This window comes from Solanum lycopersicum, chromosome 9 (genome assembly GCF_036512215.1).
Source record: "Solanum lycopersicum chromosome 9, SLM_r2.1".
Taxonomy (NCBI): domain Eukaryota; kingdom Viridiplantae; phylum Streptophyta; class Magnoliopsida; order Solanales; family Solanaceae; genus Solanum; species Solanum lycopersicum.
This window is the reverse complement of record NC_090808.1, coordinates 64123888-64145762: the sequence shown is the minus strand read 5'-3', so window position 1 is coordinate 64145762 and position 21875 is coordinate 64123888. Positions and strand designations below refer to the sequence as shown.

At 30.3% G+C, this 21875-nt stretch overlaps 2 protein-coding genes across 4 annotated transcripts; both read right to left on the bottom strand.

Moving 5' to 3' along the window:
• Nucleotides 1–317: 317 nt before the first annotated feature.
• LOC101248915 (Nop16 domain-containing protein) lies at nucleotides 318–2685 on the bottom strand. The gene is given in 3 exon segments (NM_001366429.1): nucleotides 318–855; nucleotides 946–1067; nucleotides 2260–2685. Coding segments are annotated over 3 exon segments (591 nt in total). The 5' UTR covers nucleotides 2612–2685; the 3' UTR covers nucleotides 318–738.
• A 1129-nt stretch (nucleotides 2686–3814) lies between these two features.
• Nucleotides 3815–13845, bottom strand: ABCC9 (ABC transporter C family member 9). 3 transcript variants are annotated; one of them, XM_026032760.2, is made up of 12 exons: nucleotides 13550–13845; nucleotides 10237–12400; nucleotides 9256–9576; nucleotides 8629–8715; nucleotides 7889–8515; nucleotides 7565–7729; nucleotides 6787–7081; nucleotides 5836–6050; nucleotides 5436–5741; nucleotides 5169–5232; nucleotides 4811–5050; nucleotides 3815–4102 (listed from the first exon to the last, which is right to left on the bottom strand). In XM_026032760.2, the coding sequence occupies exons 2-12, from the start codon at nucleotides 12355–12357 to the stop codon at nucleotides 4002–4004; spliced, it is 4542 nt and encodes a 1513-aa protein (XP_025888545.2). In that variant the 5' UTR covers nucleotides 12358–12400; nucleotides 13550–13845; the 3' UTR covers nucleotides 3815–4001. The 3 variants fall into 3 exon arrangements, with proteins under 3 accessions (XP_025888545.2, XP_004247427.2, XP_069145747.1); XM_004247379.5 differs by having other exon boundaries at nucleotides 12918–13843; XM_069289646.1 differs by having other exon boundaries at nucleotides 13520–13591.
• Nucleotides 13846–21875: the final 8030 nt, after the last annotated feature.

Genomic DNA, 21875 nt, shown 5'->3' with positions numbered 1-21875 from the left:
TAATATTTATTGTTCGTTCAAAAAGAAAGTCATATTTCTATTCAGTAATGATATTGTAGTCACACAAATATTTAAGATATTTTAAAGCTTGGATCTCCATACCTTTTATGCTCCTGCTTTGGGTCTTTATTATTAGCTCATCATTTAGTTTCAACTAAGATTCCATTTGTTTTTGTTTGCTTAATCATTTTCTTGATTCGCATTGGGGCTCATGAAACGCTTCTTATTGATAGAACTTGTAGAGGCTCCAACTTTTTCCAGTTCATTTTAGTCATCGTGCTTATATATTAAAAATAAACGGTCAAAAATGATTGTCATTTTAAGAAAATTAAGATATACTAATTAACTATTAATTTCCCCCAATAAATGCGGTGAAAAAGAGAGTAATGTTATAAATAATACACAGCCATCATCCGATTTCTATCTCATTTTACAATGAAACCACAAGATTCAACCGCAGAAAGGGAAAATAAGCTTAAATACTGCATCCGTGGCGCTCACTTCATTTCCGTCACTTCTGTAAATGCAGCTCTAACACAAGAACTCGGTCGGTTGTGCAAAGATTGGCTAACAATGCAAACAAACCGCCAGGTCTTCCATTCAAAACTTATAAATCAAAAAGCGAAGAGAAAAGAAAAAGTAAAGTGCTACCAGATCAGCCCTGATGAATGAGTGACCCTACCGAGTCTTCGGTCTAGCTAGAATCATATTGTCATGTGAATTATCCCGGATTGTGTTTTAAGTGCCAACAAGTAATGGATTTTTATCCTTGTACATCTGATATCTTTTGCAGAGTTTCTCTAATGTTGCTACAGAATGCTGCATCTTATTGAGTTTTGTGTCCATGAACATGCTCTGCACAGAGGGAGAAAAAACAGTCCCCAGTGAGAAAAAAAAAACAGAGCAAATACATGCCAAGTGATTTTGTAAATCTCCCAATATTACCTGATAATCATCTCCATACTCCTCCACAAGCCTGCTAATATAAACTCGTTGTATGGTAGTCAGTGGTTGCAGCGGGGCACTTTTTCCATCCCTTCGTTTCTTCCCAAGTGCTGACTTAAGATCTATATTTCAAGAAACAAAATATTGCATTTTAATATTATGGAGTACGACTGCACGAATGATATGATAAACAGAAACACAAGGATGAGCCTCTTATTAAACTTAAATTGTCTTCACAACTAAATAATAAAAATATAAACAGGTAATGCTTCACCAATTATATCATTCATCATGCCCGTATGCAGCTGGAAGAGTAAAACAAGAATCTAGACATTTATCTTAATCCTGCAAATGTAATTTGTTGTTCATCCTAAAAGAATATTTAACTGGCATTTCCATGTGCAGCCTCTTGCAATATCTCTCTCTCTTCTGCTCTCATGGATGAACTCTTTACTAACCTAATTGGAAGCTTCTTCACCATGACACAAAAATTGTGCATAGTGCTTTTAGTTTCCAATAGGATACTGCCAAGTATGGAAGTTTTCCAGACACAATGTAAAGGTTCCATAGCAGAAGGCTACAAAAAAAAAATCTTCAAAGAGAGGAGGAAAAAACGACCTAAAGGTATTTTTCTTTAGCAGAGGCTAGCGCTCCCCTTCATTATAGTAGTATTGTTCTTTCTGGTGATACAAGTTATAAAGTTTTGAAGCAAAAAGGTACAGAACATATGCATTTCATATTATAATATACCCATCCACTATGGTAACCCACCACTCAGAAATCTCCAACGAACTCAACAACCAAGCCAAAGATATTTATATCAGAACCCAGATAGTATATCTTATCAGAGCTCTTAATACATCAATAAACAGTGTCAAAATTTATGCACTTAATATACCAAACAATATTAGCATTATAACAATAACTCAGTCTAATCTTAATCAAGCTACATCATAGAACTTATAGCTCAGCACAAAATAGCAACACCAACCAGCAGGGATTCATGCTTTATTATCGTTACACTTGCATCATTCGGAAACAGCTGGTAAGGTCTGCACACGCTCTACCCTCCCAAGACCTCACTTAGTGGGACTACATTGGGTATGTTGTTGTTGTATAGTTACACATACATTAGGTCAGTGTTAAGAGTATAGTAAACCCTCAATTTACCTCAAAAGACTAAATTTTTAGCAATAATATTAATGAAAATGGAGCAAAATAAATATGAAGTCTGAGATTGAGTCGGCATAGTTAATCAAAACAATTGAATTCCTACAGTGAACAGCAACTAAAAGTACTGCAAAACAGACTCACCGTCTTCCTCAACGTCACTGCCAGAATCATCCAAATCCTCAAACGCATCGGCATCATCATCATCATCCTCAGAGGTAGGTGGCAGCTTCTTCGGCGGCGGAACTTGAAGAGAGTCAGTTTCAATCATATGAGAGGTCCGGCAACGAACACCAAGCAAATTAGGGTTCGAAACGACGCCGAATGACTTGTAATTATCGATTACGCTGCCTTTATCATCCCAATGAGAGTTGACCAGTGACCGGAGCTTCGATGGAAGAGAAAACGCCGGTTTGAACACATTAGGGTTCTTCTTCGGCAGACCCACTCTCACTTTTGTTCTTGATCTCTTGTACTTCCGCCGTGATCCACCCATCTCTGTGTGAAAGAGGGGCTAGGGTTTAAGGGGATTGTGCTTTGATAAACCCTATTGATGGTTTTGACAAGTCTAATTTATAAATTTTCAAAATAAATATATAAGTGAGGATTTTTTTTTCTTTTCGAGTCTCATACTTTTAACTATCAAATGTATAATAATTATTTAAATCTATGTGAACGAAGGTGATACTTCAAGGAGATAAAAAGAATAACAGATAATTTAGTGTGTTTTTGATAATTGATTGGTGATAGTTTAGATAGAAAACTCACACACCTAATTGTTTTTAGAGGAAAAATTACATAAATTAATACATTTTAAAAACTAATTACTGATTTTAGCGATATTTTTTGTTTATTACCATTTATAGCAATATTGTGATAAATCTGTGATATGTATTAAAAGTGAACTATGTATGCAATATATTTGAATTATAATTGTTTTTTAAATATATTATGTTTGTTTGGTAAAAAATTATCACATTGTATTATAAGCGTATTAAAATGTGTGATAAATGTATTATCCATCATTAGAACTTGTATTATATGTGAATAATAAATTGTTCTTTGTAATATGTATTAAACTTGTATTATAAATGAATTAAAAGTGGTCAAGTGAAAAAAAAATGTTATTGCTATAAATGATAAATATTTTTTTATTATAGTATATTTATGTAAAAACTCGAAAAAACTAAATATTTTACATTTTTTTTTTATCATTGGCTCTTTTATTTTACACTCGTAAGGATGGTTGAGTTAGTGCATTAGGTGATATCTCACAAAAAGAATCTAAAGATCGATGATTCGTATTAAGAGCTTTTACTCGATTATAGTTTGTTTTAATTGAGCATTTAAACTTCTAAAGTGTTTTTACAACACATTTACATTGATAAGTCAACCATACACCTTATACCACCTACTTTAGTTATACTTTTAACCTTTAATTGAAACTAAACTTTAGGTTTACACCTTATTGAGACAAATGAGTGAAAGATTAATTTATTTTGAAAACACACATAAAAACTTCTCCAAAATTTGAACGCGTGAGACCTATTTTTCGTTTTACTTTTCACTTTTAAAGTTATCTCTAATACATTCAAACATAAACATTATTTCAAATATTCTTTACAAAAAGTATAACCAAACACAAGTCCATCTGAATCTCAAACCGCTTGGGGATTGGAAGATAAATAATCAGCCTAGATAAAATAACCTTGTTTTTTTTATTAATGGAAACAGCAACTACTATTGTTTTAATGGCAATATTGTTACTACAACTCAACAAAATTTACAAAATAGACTAGTGGGAGATGATACTATTTGTAAATATTTGGATAGGTATTTTGCAAATTACAAAGCAAAACACCAAGAAAAGCCAAAATGGTGTGTGGTTAGAGCTCAGATGATCTGTTGGCATATTCTTGAACCAAAGCCCCAAAAAGGGAAGGCCTTTCCAGCAAATGAGATGGTTTGTCAAACTCTTTTGCTATTCCTGCATGAAAATAAGATGTTTGGGGTTAAGAAAAGAATTTAAGTTCTATACACGGACAACACCGAAAAAGAAAAGACAGATAACAGGCTATAGTAGGTTAAATCACTGCATCAAAGGGTCGTTTGATAGCTTGTAAGAGTACTGCAGGTATTAACAATGCAAGGAGTAGTTTATGAGGGAAACCATGTATTATTAGTTATGTTGGTTTGTATATTGCAAACCAAACACTGTGTTAGATTTATACATAAATAACTTACTTTCAAACCACTCGCTAAACATGCTATTACTTATGTAGGATTTAATTCCTTCATAACTCGCTCCGAACTATCCACCAAACGGTCCCCTATGGTTGTGTGTGCTATGAAGTTAAATGTTCCCCATGAAAACATATTTCCTAGAGAACAAGCGGTTTTCTTATCTTTTAGTGTTTGGTAAGTAAGCAAAAGACGGCAGAATGAAGATGGTGCGGGGAAGGGAGGTCAGGGATAGGGGGCGTGAAGGAGACGATCAGCATAATATGTTACAGTAGCATAAGCCTCTAGTTTGATGTTGTATGAAACTCACAAAATTAGGCAAAGGGAAAGTTCAAACCAAATAGGCCAAGAACTTACTGACTATGCTATATTTGAAATGTTCATCACATAAAGATAAAATAATCATTTACCAGATTCAAAATACGGTACAAAGTAAGAGGAGAGAAATCCGAACCTGCATCTACAACAAGAACTCTATCACAGTCCATGACTGTTGGTATTCTGTGGGCAATGCTGATTATAGTACAGGCGTTGAAGTCCTCGCGGATGATTTTCTGAATCACAGCATCTGTCTGTGAATCAACAGAGGCGGTTGCCTCGTCCATAAATAGAAGTCTGCTTCGTTTTAGCATCACTCTTCCTAAGCAAAGAAGCTGCCTCTGCCCAACACTCCAGTTGTCTCCATTATCAACAACTATAATTCCCCAATAACAGTATTCACTTATGAGTATACATATAATCAATGAGCATCAAAGTTGGTTGTGCAATTCGGCAGGGAATCACAACGACAGACATAGAGGAGGGAAAGTTACCTGGTGAGTCAAGCTTTTCGGGTTTTGAAGACACCACTTCTTTCAGTTGGCAGCGATCGAGGCTCTACAATGAACAAGATTTCATGTTAAGAGGAATTCCTAGAAGATAACAAAGTATTTGCTTTTTTCTCATTAACAACTAGTATGTTGCTCTTACAGAAATATAATCCAAAGTCTCAGCAGTCTAGACATGCTTTGGCTAATGGCTAATTTTACGTTATCATTTGAGGTAGTTCGTAAACTATTTCGCTCAGCAAGTTAAATTACCTTCCAAATTTCATCATCTGAATATTGTCCAATGGGGTCAATGTTGCTTCTCACAGTTCCTTCAAAAAGAACTGGTTCTTGAGGAATGATCCCAAAGCGAGATCTAAGATCATGAAGCCCGAGCCTGGATATGTCAATGCCGTCAATGACTATTCTTCCAGCTGCAGGCTCCACCAAACGGAAGAAAACTTGAATAAGTGTTGATTTTCCACCTCCAGTACGACCAACAACACCGATCTTCTCTCCCCCTCTAATGTTGAGAGTAATTCCTTTAAGCACTAGAGGAGTATTTGGACGATACCTAACCTGTTCACCAGCAGAAAAAAAATAGAGAGATTCAATGTAACATATTTGAAAGTTAAGAATTTGTAGGCTAGTGAATATCAGTTGGAATTATTACTTGTAAGTCTTCAAGCTCAACATTGCCATGGTTCGGCCAATCTGAAGGTGGGACAAAATCCCTTTTTCGCCACTCAGCTTCTGATGGTATGCATGAGAACTGTTTTAATCTTTCAACAGAAACCATTTTGTTTTCCACGAAGCAACTCACAAAGACGGACCAGAATAGCACACTGTTAAGGGACAAACCATATGATAACGATAAGCCAACATTCTCTGCAAAAAGAAAAAGAAGTATATTAGTTTACTTCAGCTCCAGGTAAAACACAGAGATAAGTACAACAAAAACTGAAGGATAGAATAGATGAAGCTAGAATCATGTTGGTCCACTGGCCTTCCTTGTCCAAATTAGAAGTTTCTTGTACTCTTGGTTGACAATTTTTTACTTTTTGTAGTACAGATGAATGCATGACTAAATGTTTGTCCATTTGTATGGAATATCCTCTGATAGCTAAGATAGAAAAAAATACTATGACCATTAAATTCAGTCTCATCATAGAATTATTTAAAGGTACATCACTTGGATTCCCCTACTACATATCCTTCAGCAACTCCACGTTCTCTTAAGGATAATGCATTACTTCACACAAGAAGGAAAAGATCTCTAGATAAAGTTGTTCAAGACAAGTGATTCCCATAGATTGGGTAACAGTGGCCTTTTTCTATATTTATAGGTGAGGTGAAGCAGGTATGTGTAACTTTTGCTGACAAAATCTGATTGTCAATTAGGATAGGATACAAAAAAATTGAAATGCCCGGAGGTACAAGTAAGATTTTAACTTGAAACATGTAGATAGCAAGCAAGTTATTCATAGAAAGACTATGCTGAACGTGTATTCTCTTTACTCATACTCATTTCCTTTTTCGGTAGAGGAGGTAGATCTAAATAGAAAAGGATTATCAAAACTAGCATTCCTGATAATCCATGAAGACCATTGGACGGGTGTCATACCTGGCTTGATGATGCTGCTAGGTAAGATAATCATGAACATTGCAGAAACACAGAGAAGCAAGCTTCCAAGCAGTTCCAGTCGAAAGCCCAACCACTCATTGGATCCATTGTTGTGGAAATCCATTCGCAGATTGGCATCAACTCGGTTAACGTTTTCTTGACTAAACATCTCCTGCTTCCTAAAGCAACGTATAGTCATAACACCTGAGATGCTTTCAGAGAAATGATGAATAACGGGTGCTTTTGTAATTGAGTCAAGCCGAGTCAATTCACGAGATGTTGCAAGATAATATCCCTGTAAACCAGAAATGAATTTAGTGTTATTTCGATTATGGTCTACATAATTAGCAGTTCTTATCTTTTCAAAGATATCAAATATGCCATATAAAGTGCTCCAATTGAATTACTTTAACAAATTATGTCTTCTATCTGCCAAAAGCTTTTTCTTGTGAATAAAAAAGTTGAAAATTCTAGTGCAACCAATGTAGATGTGAGCTTAGTATCTAGTCATCAAGAAACAGAACGCTAGCCTCACATCTTTTGATCAAAGTTGCAAATAATAACAAAAATTACTACAAGATACATGGCTAACCACGTTTCAAATAAAAAGTTTTAGCTGGACAAAACAAATTAAGAAGTTTCCCTTTTAATCAACATACCTTTCACGCAAAATGCTCAGAGAACTAATTGCCTCTAAAAGAAGGTTAAGAAATGGATTTGGATTTGAGTTCAAACAAGAAAAATACGAGACAGAGAGAGAGAAAAGGAATGCTCGTACCCGGTACCAAACATTTAGCCAGCCTAGAGGAATCAAAAGTAGTGTGGTTGGCCAAGAATATTGGCATGTGATGATGATGATGCCAAGCAGGGTGACAAACATGGCCAAAGTGAGATTCATAAAAAACGGGAGGAACACGTCAATGTTAGTCTGATCATTAGATGCCTGCAGAAATAACCAAAACATCTCAACATCAGTAAACAAATTTCTACATATAAATGTGACATCAGCAAAACATTCAATGAATACTAGTCTTCATTGATAATCTAAGCAACAAACTTAAAAAATACATGCAAATGCACAAAATTGTTTTCAGAAAGTTACCCGACTCAGAATTCTTCCAGAAGGTGTTGTGTCAAAAAAGGACATAGGAGCGTGCAGTATGCTGTGAAGAATCTTTCCAAAAAATATTTGGGCAGTCTTAAGCCCCATGAGTGTCACAAAATACATCCTGGCCACTATCAACACAGACGAAACAAGTGCAATAATACCATATATCTCAATGAACAAAGAAGGATTGAAGGACATGGCACGATCTGCTGAAGTTTCATATGCCAGCCAATAATCACTTGCCATTAGAGAACCTTGCCACAAGAAAGAAAACAACAAAACTAACACCACACCCCACCATCCAAAAGCTTCAGTAACATATTGCTTGTACACCACAAGACTAACTTTTCCAGTTTCTCTTTCTTCTTCCTTTATAAGTTTTGAGTTACCCCTATCAGATGTAGACTGTTGAGAGTTATCCTCTCCATTTTCTTCCCCCTGTCTAGATAATCTGCGAGAAGATTTTGATACTTCGAGGGAAGCGGTGCTTTCATTGTTGGTTTCCACATCAACAAGTTCTAAAGAGGTTTCATGTGCAGCTACTAGCGCTTTAAAATCCATGCCAGCTTCTAGTAACTCATTATACTTGCCAGATTGCACAATCATCCCATCTCGCATGACCTTCAAGAAAAAAATATCACATAGTTCAGGTTCTATAGAAACCAAACAACACTACTCTTGACACTTGGTTCCGAAGAGCTTTAGGAAGATGAGAACCACACTCCAAAACTTACGAGGATCAGGTCAATATTATGCAAGAAGTCCACTTGGTGCGTGACAAGCAAAATGGTTTTATCTTTAAGAATTCCCCTCACACATTCCTGCAAAAGAGCATGATATTTTCAGATGGACATTATAAGAGAAAATAAGTCGGAGCTTCAAAGTGTGATGATTGAAATACATAGACACCAAGTCAAAGAATCAAAGTATTCACATATAGCATTATATGAATTGTCAATTTCACGGAAAATGAATGTAGTAATAAGAATTCAAAAGGGGGAGAGATAACAAGAATCATCATATTGCCTCCTTCGATACATATTAAAACGTAACATAGAAGGAGACAGTGTTCTTTGGTCCCTAAAATAATGTGGACAGTAAGTAGCAAGAGTTCATGGATCAAGCCTGCCAAACTTGAAAATAATCTATTTTGGGTGTGTTTTTTTGGGTTTATTGCTTGCCACTTTCACATCTTCCTCCTAGAAGAATGAGGTGTGTTTACAGAGGAAACTATTCATCCAAAATCCATAAATAGCAGAGTTCTGTTTTCCTCTGGTAGTCCATATAATTAGCAGAAGGGAACAGTGTAATTTCCATTTTAAGTAAAATTGCCAAGAGGTATGACATTGAAGAGTTCTAACCTTGAAGATCTCAGAGCCAGTGTGAGCATCAACTGCACTGAAGACATCATCAAGTAAATAAATATCACAGTCCTGATAAACAGCTCTTGCAAGCTGAATTCGCTGTTTCTGGCCGCCACTGAGATTGATGCCACGCTCTCCTATTTCAGTCTGGTCTCCAAACTCCATCATTTCCAAGTCCTTCTCCAAGCAACAAACCCGGATTACTTCCTTGTACCTGTCTTTGTTCATTCGCATACCAAACAGGATATTTTCTTCTATTGTGCCATTCTGAATCCATGATGTTTGTGCAACATAGGCAGTTGAACCACAAACTGTGACCTGTCGAACAAGGGTAGGCAAAAGCAAGTTAACAGATGGTTAGATATTTAGGAATTTATTCTCTTATCATATCACTCAATATTTAAGAAATAGGTGAATTAGTTCATGTAGATTAAGTATGAATCTCCCACGTAGTTTCAGTGAGGCACCAGAGTGGACAAACAGAGGACAACACAAACTAATTGATTGGCATTGGCTGTGTTAGCATTCAAGATTGTTAATCCAGAAGATAGACAACCAAGAAAAAATGTTAAACATGACGTGTAAAGTAACTGATCAGCTAATGCAACATAAATGATAATATTTGGTTCTTATATCTTGCACTAGGTGTTCACATTACATGTTTAAAGTTCATTAGAAACAAGGATCATTAAGATTTGGTGCAAAAAAGGAGTGAAGCACATTAGTCTGACACAGTTTGGCAAGTAATAGTGGTGATTCAGTGGAGATCAAACGATGCACCAATGAGAATGCATCAGTGAACCTATAAGAAAAAATATATTTTGATAGGTACTAGTTTGATTGTAATTGTTCTTTATATAAGACTTCCACTATATACATTTGTCTACATTAATTTTTAATAACACAGAAGAAACTATGCAGATAACAACAAGAAGTAAAAGGTAATTGGCAGTCTGTTTACGAGGATAAGATCCATACCTGACCCGATAACTTGTGCATCTCACCAAGTACTGATGCGAGAAGGGAGGACTTTCCCGACCCAACTGTCCCTACTACAGCTGCAAGGTCTCCCTTTCTGATCTCAAAATTTATATCTTTCAGAGTCTCTTCACTGTTATCATCATCCCAACCAAAAGTTCCATCTTTCACCTTCATAGCAACTGTACTCCCACAACCTTCCAGTCGTTCCACTGATTTATCCACCAACTCCTTACTGATCATATATTTGTCCAATCTTTCAAGAGATATCATTGCTTGTGAAAGTGAGATCATGGATTGAGGGAAGGCCCTGATTGGTTCTTGCAACATCTTGAAGAGAGCAGTTGCAGTGAACACTGTCCCTGCATCAAGTGGAATTCCCAACAAAATTGCACTTCCAAAAGTGAGCGTAGCCACTAGAAGAGGCGCGCTCCACAAGACGACAATATTACCAGCTATTGAGTACAAGAAATTGGACAACCATGTGTACTCCGATTCACGGAAGGATTGAATTCTCTTGTTAAAATGTTCTTCCCATGCCTGGAACTTTATAACGCGCATATAATTAAGCATCTCATTTGTGGCCTTCATTCTGGAATCACGATTCTTCATGATGTTACTTTGAAACCTGTTGTTTCTTTTAGTTCCAAATACCACAAATGCCATGACTGCTGCAAGTCCCGCTAGTGTTACAACGGTTGAAGCACCAAGGCTGGTATAAAGGATAGCTAAAGCCACAGAAACTTGCAGTGGCATGAGCCAAATGGAATGTAATTGTAGCATCATGTCAGACAGCTGCTGAGCATCCACAGCCATATAATTTACAATCTGTCCAACGCCGTGAGCCTGCCGAGCTGAGCATGACAATCTTAAGCCCTTCCTATACAAAGAAGTGACAAGAGTGGATCGAATGAGCATTCCAAGCTTCTGGGAGTTAAAGTTGAACTGATGGGAGGTCAGAACTTCCACAAATTTGGCTATTAAGAGAGTTCCTATGAGGTAGTATCCTTCATAAGGAGACGTCCGCTTTCCTGCTGTGTAATCGACAAACCTATTTATGAGTGTTGGCCCTACATACATCACACAGACCCTAATTACTGCAAGGGTGGCAGTAAATGCAACTTCCTTCCAGAAGCAACGCAGCAATGTTGTTCGGACAGGATGCTTCGAGTTCTCTTCAGGTTTAGGCCAATTCCTTTCGAAAAGTTGAGACATTTTGTCTGCTTTATGATGTGGCGAAAGCGAAGGAACTTCATCAATCTTGAGAGGTGACTTGTAACCTTTTTGCAGTAAAGGGTTCATCCAAAGCCAAAAAGTTTTTGATAATAGAGAGGCTGAAGCAAAACCAGTAACACTGGATTTCTCCACAAGTGATTCATCATACCCATTGGTTTCATCCTCTATGTGAGTTTCAGAATCACTAATTACCGCAACTCCGGTCGAGCCTTTAATCGCAACAATGAAAAGAACAACAGAAATAGGAAATGCAAAGAATGAACTTATATCATCCATTCTTAAATTAGGATCAATTTCCTTAAATGAGACCAACCTTGTGACCCCACAACCAAAGAACAAACTCATAACTACAAAGTTTACAATCCAGAACACACGCAGGGACATTGGATGGGAAACAGCTCGAAATCTTTTCTCATGAGCTATTAGTATAGTGATCACAACATGTGTAATCGCTTGACACAACCAATATACTCCATCTATGACCTTCCAAGGCGACCGGTTACTTACCCCAAGAACCAAAATGCATAAAACTATAGAACATACAGCTAAAATAGCTGACAAAATCAAAGACAACTTAAACCAAAGATTGATTCTTACAGAAACCCTGCTGTGTGCAATGAGAGGTTTGTCAATGCCTGAGTCATTAGAATGGTCATTAGACCTCCACTTTGAGTACAACTTCTGTACTGCAAACACCATGAAAATAAGCAAAAGCAACAGATCAATGGAAGATAACATAGTCCTCTGAGGACATGGAGAGAGGAAAATGAATCTTAGCCATTCAACCACTCCAGAATCAGATTCTAATGTGGATGCAGAACAAGAAAGTGATGTTAACAAAGCCATATTTTTTCCAATATCCATGGTAAACCATACAAGATTCATCCTTTATGTTTCTATAACCACTGAATCACCATTCCCTGACTTCCTGCTCACACAAAAACACCAAAAAAGTTGATTTTTTATTCATCAAGAAAACATATTATAGTCCCCATAACAACAGAGAAAAAGGGTGGAAAAGAAAAAAGACAAAGAACTAAAAGATAAGAAATCCACAAGAAAACATCTGAAAATGTGAAATGAAGGAGAAAGTGACCACTCATAGACCATAGTAATTAACCAAAAAGAACTGTCAGCTGCTTGGTTGAAGCATTGTACAATAAAAAGGTTCATGTATGGAAAATATATACACAAAAAAGGAACCAACTTTAACAAAAGTTAACAGCAACATGACAACAGCTATGACCAAAAGCTCTCTTTGGCATAAAGTTCATAACTTTTCCAGGATTTTATACAGTCAAATCATAAAGGCAAAATCAAATAATCCAATCTCTTCAAAAAAAAAAAAAAAAAAACTCAACAATTTGTCATGCATAAAGATAGATGCTTTTTGGGTTTCAAGCAAAAAAAAAAATTAAAACTTAATCTTTATGAATGAAACTCACCAACACAGAAAGCCAAAGAGGTAAATATTAGTATTTCAAGAACAAGAAACAGCTAGCTCCTTTGGTGTATTATGTTCATTATTGGAACAAGTCTATTTCTTTGTAGACTTATAATCTTTCACTCCTAATTTTGTCAGAAATCATTTTACTATATAGTTTTTATTTTAACAACTCATCGACAAAGACAAATTTGGTCTTCCGGCAAAGTGTTAAATACCAAATACAATTTTTTTCTCATCAAAAGTTATTGAATTTTCAAAATTTTCTGCGTTTTATCTGGTATTTAATATTTTTATTAGAGTTTCATTAGATTTAAAATTATATCAAAAAATTTAATTAAATATAAAATATTTTTTAACGCAAACTTGAAATCTCTTGATGCTGAAGCTATCAAAATTATAAAGTGGACATTTATATGTTATTTTCATAATCAAAAAGTAAATCAAACTTCAAATAGAAAAAATTGACAAAAATATCATGGAAAAATAATATAATTTTGAAATTCAACTTTTATATTTTTAATTTTTTTATGATATAATCATGATTATAAAAAATTTCTGACATATAAAATCATTAACATTTATTGAGAACCACAATTTAACCTGAAAAGATGTGAAATGATTTAAATATACCATATGTTGGGGGATCAAAGATGCTCTCGATTTTACGAGTGTGACATGCAATTTTATGAATACTTCGATCGAATTTAAAGACGAGCTAGATAGAGATTTAAAAATTTAAATAAATTAAATAAATTTTTGTAAATTATATATTTCAATTAATAAATTAAATAAATATCATCGCAGATTAATTAAGGAGTTAAGTAATAAAGAAAGATTTTTCATATTAATATCATACATTTGAACTCCACTAAGTGATGAAATAAGAAAAAAGTTACTAAAATAATCAAATATGAAAAAATAAACGCATATACTCAACAAAGAGATTTCAATATATATTTTTTTTTTCGTTTTAAAAATAATTATCCCCTTTTATTTTAAATTTGTTTAAAAAAATAATTTCCTTTTTTTTGTAATAACTATCCATGTGACATGTTTAAAAATATAAAATTAAAAGTATAAATTAATTAAGGACCACATAATTAAAAAAAATTATTTTTTAAAACTTTATATCTAATTAAATTAAATAATTTTTTATGAAACGAAAAATATTACGTATAAGAAAATATTATATAAGTAACATAATTTCAATAAGAGAGAATTATTTTTTTTAAATTGAACTCATCTTCACCTTTAAACTTTGAAATGATAATAATTACTACATGATTAAAAAAGTAATTATAATTTTTTTTTATATTTTAGATAAATTTTAAAAAAAAAAAAAGTGGATGTGGATTTGATTGATGTATAAAAAAGCTGGAAATTTATTGGGAAGAAATCCATGGGCAGTGGAATAAAAGAGGTGGACATGTTTTAATCTCATCCAGAAGAAGCAGACACATCTTGTTGTTTGTCGTTTATTTGAATCATAATTATAAATATGAAAATTAAATTAATTTAACTAATTTTAAATTTTAAATTAGATTATATAATTTAATATTTTTAATAAAAAATTAAATATTTAAAAATTATACAAAAAACTATAAATTTTAATTTTTTATATAAAAATATATCATAACATATTAATTAAAACTCTCATCGTTTAACTAAAAAATTATAACAAATAAAAAAAAATAGAGGGGAGTAATATTTAAAAAAATACATATAGATTTCGCCGTTTAATATACTTTATCGTCTAGCAAAATGTGAAGAAGTTATTCATTCGGTAATAAATTGAATAAGAAAAATATATAATTCATTTTTAAATTCAAAAATATCACATACCCCTTTGTCTTTGTTTCTAATTATTTATTCACCTTTTTTCATTACTTTTATTACATGTAATAAATTTATAATGTTAATAATTATTTTTTAATAAGTATATTTATTTAAAAGTGGATAAATAATTAAGATAGTGGGAGCACATGACTTAAAAGTTATTTCTCTAAATCTAAATTTTGATATTCGAATTCGTGTAAGGTTGAATCAATATATGTTAAAGTATTATTTTGCCTCAATTTACGTGATTAAGATGAAACTTTGAATGTCAATTGATTTTATGATTTGTAAATATTTTAAACTATTAACTATTGTAATTTATAAAAAAATTTAAAATAATTTTTAGATAATATATGTTATTTTTTATGTCCTAATTAGTGGGGTACGGATAGAATCTCGAGAGAGAATTAACTTTTTTGTGGCTTTAATATATTAAATGTCGAGAATTGTGAATTATTATATTTTTAATGTCATTTTCAAATAAGATATATTATTTTTTTAATATTATTTTATTTAATATTATTAGAATTAAGAGAATCAATTGACTTTTTTAAATATATTTTAAATTATCAAATATTATGAGTTATAATACTTTTTAGCTATCTCAAATAATGTGTTACTTTCTCTCTTCCACTTTGTATAACACCGATAGAGTTTAGCAATTTATAGTAAAAAATTGTGTAATTTTCAAATATATACTGATTGAAAAAAAATTAACAAATGAAAATGAAAAAAGAAAAACTTTTAGCAGTTTTTATTTTATTGACCAAATTGTCCCTTTCGCAATGCAAGGCATGGTGACGACCATAAAATCATTTTTTATTCAATTTATAAATAATCAGGAGATCTATTAATATCCCTACATTTATTTTATTTGTAATTTGTAGAAAATAATTTCTCTTTTTATCGTTTGATTTGGTATATAATCAGTTATTTTAGGTATATAATTAGTTATTTTATATATTTCAGTATAAAATGAATAAAATGTTTTTGTGTTATATTGAGCGAGAGAAAAATATATATACAAAAATAAATATATTTATTTTCATCAAACACAAAATTTACTATGAAGCACATTATGTAAACTATAACGTATAAATATAATTTTTATACTTGCTACGTGTAAAAAATTTTCTATTTAGTTTCCATATTTTGAGAGCCTTAATAAAAATGTCACTTTTCTCATGGTCACCAAAGAAAAAAAATCAAAAAATTTCTTATTTTTAGAAAATTATTTTTTAGTTATTTTATTATTATTTGATCATAATAAATATGAAGAAAGACTAGTCTCAAGATATTAAATAAATTATTATTTACGTTCATATTTTCTCAAGGATAGAAGCTTCGATTTCTGTTAAAATGTTTTGTTTTTTACGTTTGTTATTTAGTGGACAGAAAATGTTTATAGTCCATTTATTAATTTATATTATTATTGTGGCAAAGAGACAAATTTGTCTCCTAATTATTATAAAATTGAATTTTTCACTTTCAACGTCAAAAATTTTATATTAAAATATCATATTAATAGAGATTTAAATTTAAATTTTTTTTAAAAATAAAAAGATATTTACTACTCTGTCGCAATTTTTGTTGATTTATCTACTAGTTAGAGACAAATTTGTCCCCTAATTATTATAAAATTGAATTTTTCACTTTCAACGTCAAAAATTTTATATTAAAATATCATATTAATAGAGATTTAAATTTAAATTTTTCATTAAAAATAAAAAGATATTTACTACTCTGTCGCAATTTTTGTTGATTTATCTACTAGTTATTATCACATGTTTTCTAAAAAATTTAATACATGTTCATAATTCGGCTTAAAATTAATTGGTATTTTCTTAACTTTAAATTATTTTTATTTTAATATACAAATTAAATGGAAATGAATCAACGAATTGTATGTACGATTTTTTTTTTTTAGTAATATACTGTTAGATGTTTTTTTTTATCAATTTTGTTGTATTATAAAATGTTTTTTCCATCAATTTTTTTTTTTACTTTGGCATGGAATTATATGTTTTGGTTTCATGAGAATTACCAATTTATATCAACGATAAAGTTTCAAAAATCTTTAGCTTTATGTAATATTCTAACAAGACAAATATAATAGGGTACGTAAGAAACATAACATAAAGAGCGTAGTTATAACTTAGGTATTTATATTTACAATGATATCGAATAATTTTATCACTTGACTGTTAATCATAAGTACTTTTTAATAAAATATTTTTCATTATTTTTATTTATACACTTCAATTGCAATTTCGTACTTCAGCTACACTGATGATGTCTCTCAATTTTGATTAATAATATATTTTTAAAAAATCCTCTGTTAGTTTCTTCTTTGAAATATTTCTTAAATTTGATGATTTATTTTAAAATAATTTTAAATAAAATAAGTTGAATTGATTTCCCATCAATTTTTTTTAACCAAATCAATTCGTTGATTTCATTCAATCGACTTTTGCACTATTTTTAGTAGTGTCATATTATTGAAAGAGGAAAAAATTAAAAAAGGAAAAGTTTATTAAAATACACAAATAAAGTAAATAGATTGATTTTTTTAATTTAATTAAAATATATTAAAAATTAAATATATTTAAAAAGAGAAATAACATTCACTACCCTTTTATGACAAAATATTATAGCTTAATCTTCTAAAGTACAATATCATGGGGCAGTCAAAATAATCATTGTGTTTTGTGATTGAAGATATAATAGTTGGTGAATCTAAAAAGTGTGTGCGTATAATTATTTTATTTATTATTATAATGAATTTAAGTAAAATAATTATTCGACGGTTACTTGTAAAGTTAAAAGTATCGGAGTAAATTTTATTGTCAAGTATAAGAAAGATTTTATGTATTTTTTTCATTAAAAATATAATTATGCATTGCATGCTGCTCTCTTCGTTTAATTTATGTGTAATATTATATAGTTTGGCGTACCATCAATATAAATAAATGAATTTGTTTTTTAATTTATGATTTAAAAAAATATTTAAATATTTGTATTGTTATAATTCATTCTATTGAGAATATAAAAGATATTTTTAAGTAAAATGATTTCTAATTACGTTAATGTATTATTCTTTTTAAAAATAAATTAGAAAAAAAATTATGTCACGGAAGAAATATCTTCCTTGCTTTATTTGTGTGATGATTTGTTCTTTTTTTAGTTAATTGTAAAATAAGAATGATATAATTTCATAAATATTCATAATTTTTCTTAGAGTACAATTATTTTTTTTAAAAAAATAGTACTAAATTATATAACTAGTTCATTACATAAATAAATAAATAAATAAATATATGTGTGCGTCCTTTTACTTTTCCAACCATCCATGTGATATTTCTTTGACAAAAAAAATTGGTTGTCAAAGAAGTACACAGACGAGGGACGTGTTAATTCAAAGTTATTTCTGTCACTTCCTTCACTTTTATTTATTATTTATTTTTTAAAATATTGTTTTATTTCTTTTATATGTTATATCAAAAAAATACAACATAATAATTTTTTATATATTTTACCCTCATCAATATTAAACATATATTTTTTAAAACATTATTTGATAAGGCATAATTTAATAAATACTTATATCATGTACTATTTTTTTAAAAAAAAATATGATAAGTAAAAGTGAACAGAGAAATAAATTGTATGATAACTACTTGAGTCACGTAGTTGACGTACTTTTGCTCGAGATTTTAGTAGCAATAGAATTAGCTCATAAAAATATGATTCGCTTAATCTATCTAAGTTTAGTAGATCATTGACTCACTTAGTTTGTTTAAGTTTAGATGATTATTGACTCGCTTAATTCAATTGAAAGAACGAAAATGATCAACTAATATGAAGCGAAATAGTATTTCATAAATTGATTAGAGTTTAACGTAATTGACTTTAAGTATTTTATTGGATACTCCCTCCATCTCATTTTACATATCATTTTTTTCTATAAGTAATTGATCCAAAATACTTGTTATTTTATAAAATTAATGCATAAATTACCATATTATTCATTTTTACCTCATGAGTTATTAACTTTGAAAATATATATTTGAATAACTTGAAAAAGTCAAGTAGATAATTCATATTCATTCGTTAAATTAATTCATATTTATTATTAAAAACTTGAGTTTCAAAAAAAATTAAAAAAGAGAGTAAATTATATGATTTCTTAATAAAAGTATAAAATAATAAAAAAAATTGCATTTAAAATAGGACAGGAAAGTATTTGAAGTTCTTAAAAAAAATAATGATGGTGAGCATGAACAAGATTAATTAGAATTTAATATACTTGACATTGACAGCCATCCTCATGCGTGTGTCTGTTATTTACTCACCGTTCATTTTTAATTGTCATATTTTTTCTATTTTTATAATTGAATTATAAAAAGTTTGCTTATTATTTTAAAAACATATTTTTTCATCATATTGATATATAAAAAATTATAATTTATAATATTTTCATACAGTTTTGTAATTGTATTTTTTATTTAAAATATTAAATTAATATAATCTAATTTAATTTTAAAAAATAATCAAGTTAATTTTCGAAAAATACAACATAACAAATAAAAGTGATCAGCAAAATAGGATTTAGGAAATCAAGCTAGTGTATGGCTATAAATTTCCGTATTCTTAGACAAATATTATTGGGGTGAAATTTAACCATGTGTTTGGTCATATTATTTGGAATATATATTTTATTTTTTTAGAAAAATATGATTTATACTCATAAGTTTTAAAAATTATCAAAACTAATCATAAATTTGTATTTTAAGTCAATTGGATCTTCGTTGCGACAAATAACAATGTATTCATGACACTAGAGCGACGTGATAGTTCGGAGTGAGTGCAACAAACATCATTCCATACATTGTGAAGTAGACAAAGCACATGACTTGTTAATCTAAGTCGATTGTTCATCATTTTCATAAACAATCATATCATCATTTTTCATATTAATTGAATATTTAATCACTACTTTGATGTTCACGTAAAAAAAATTTTAATACAACACAAACAACTAATATAGAGGGTGTTCTTGTAAAAGAAAAAAGTTTTGGTGTAAAATTTTAATTTTTAAAAGATTCCAAATAGTAAATTTTGATCCAAATACTAGAAAAAAACTAATATTTGCAAATTTGAGATATTGTCAAATAATGACAAATTGTATGGACAAAAACTATTTGTCAGTTTTTCTCCAAATATTATTTGGGAAATTTATGAACAAACGGATCCCAAATAAAGAAATTTTCAAATTAATTCGTTTACTTTTACTTATCATTTATTTTTTAAAAAATTATTTTTATTTACTTTTTTTTGACATATCAATAAAAAATAACTATATTTTTTCATGTTTTATTTTCAATATTAAATAGGGATAATGCACAAGTACCCCTTTCAACCTATGCCCAAAATCTTAGAGACACAATTATACTTTACTCAGGTCCTATTACCCCCTGAACTTATTTTATTGATAATTTTCTACCCCTTTTCGGCCTACGTGACACTATCTCGTGGGCCCAACGCCGATTGATTTATTTTTTCAAGCTAGTGTCACGTAGACCGAAAAGGAGTAGAAAATTATTTATAAAATAAGTTCAGTGAGGTAATCAGACCTTAATATAGTATAAGTGTGTCTCTAGAATTTCAAACATAGGTTGAGGGGTACTTGTGTATTTTCCCTATTAAATACATATCCTTCAAGTTATTTTTCATAATCTAGTACTAACATCTTAATAAGAAATAAGTTGATAAAATATTTATTTTAATAAATGTTTTCGATGTGTCAAATTCCCCTATTTTTATTACTCCCTTTGTTCCATCCCAAATAATAAGAAATTAAATTAAATTAGGCTAGAAAACTTATTCATGTATGAATAGTACATATAAGTCCTAAGTAACTTCAGATTCTTACTCTAATTTTGAAATATCAATTCAATAACATATATAAAAATGTGATAACGATTATTGGACGGTTAAAAAATAGCAATTTCCAGGGATTTTCTCCAAATTAAAAAAAAAAACTTTTTTTTAAAATTTTTAACATTAATAAGAAATCGATTCAACAAAATTAATTGCTTAAAGCTAAACTTCGAAGTGAGACCTTAATCATTTGGTTAAATGGGGACCTTGGGGATATACCAAAATCTTCCAAGCAAATCTAGTTGAAGATTCAAGAGCAAATAAATAATATTGTGATTCCTAAGACACAAATGATTATATACTCTTGGTTATGACTTAAAAGAATAGTAATCAATCTTGTTTTTAATTAATATGTTAGGGCGAAAATATAATTAATAAAAAACACGACAAGACGTATTCAGGTCTATTTCCTTTCATCTCATTTGATATGACATTAATATTTTTAATTAGAGAACTAACATATTTAATACACCACTTATATATTTTGTACCAAAAAATTGTGATGAGTTGTACTATTTATATATATATATAAAAAACTTCTAGATTGAATGATTTCTATAATCGTGACATCAAATGATGTTATGAGTTGTAATATGTACTAATAATATATAAATATTACTTTATTCTGAATATTTTATGTCTAATTTGTTTTTTTCAATTGTAAATTTGAATTATCAAGTTTTAAGTAAATATTGTAGCCACGATTGTAGAAATCATGGTACAAGAAAGCCAAAATATTTTAAACACATTTGGACACAATTTTTTCTAAAAAAATATTAGCTGTGTAGGGAATTGGTTGTCATTTCTTTGACTTAAGAAATACAATGTGGATCACATAATCTTCACAAGTATCTGCTTATGTTTGGATTTTTTCCCCTTCCACGTTCGGCTTCGATTAATTTAGATTATTTATATCGCGTTAAATTTATTTAAAAGAAAATTATTTTTTAATTAAAAAAAATCAAAATCAAGACTCAAGTTCAATTTTTTAAATTTAAGATGAAAGGATTTTATTAAATTTATCGCATGCATTACTCCTTGCGCAATTGAATTAATTCTAAAGTGGGGGCATTAATAAATTAAATCTCACAATATCAACAGTAGAAAAATTAATTTATAGATAAATATTTATAATAACATGTTATTACAAAATTTTAACTACACATAAATTAAAATTTTA

Coding starts and splice junctions, on each gene's coding strand:
- ABCC9 (XM_026032760.2), bottom strand. CDS start 12,357: ATGAATCTTGTATGGTTTACCATGGATATTGGAAAAAATATGGCTTTG. Junction 8,516..8,628: donor ATAATATTGACCTGATCCTC/GTAAGTTTTGGA, acceptor TTTTTCTTGAAG/GTCATGCGAGATGGGATGAT. Junction 5,742..5,835: donor TTGAGCTTGAAGACTTACAA/GTAATAATTCCA, acceptor GCTGGTGAACAG/GTTAGGTATCGTCCAAATAC.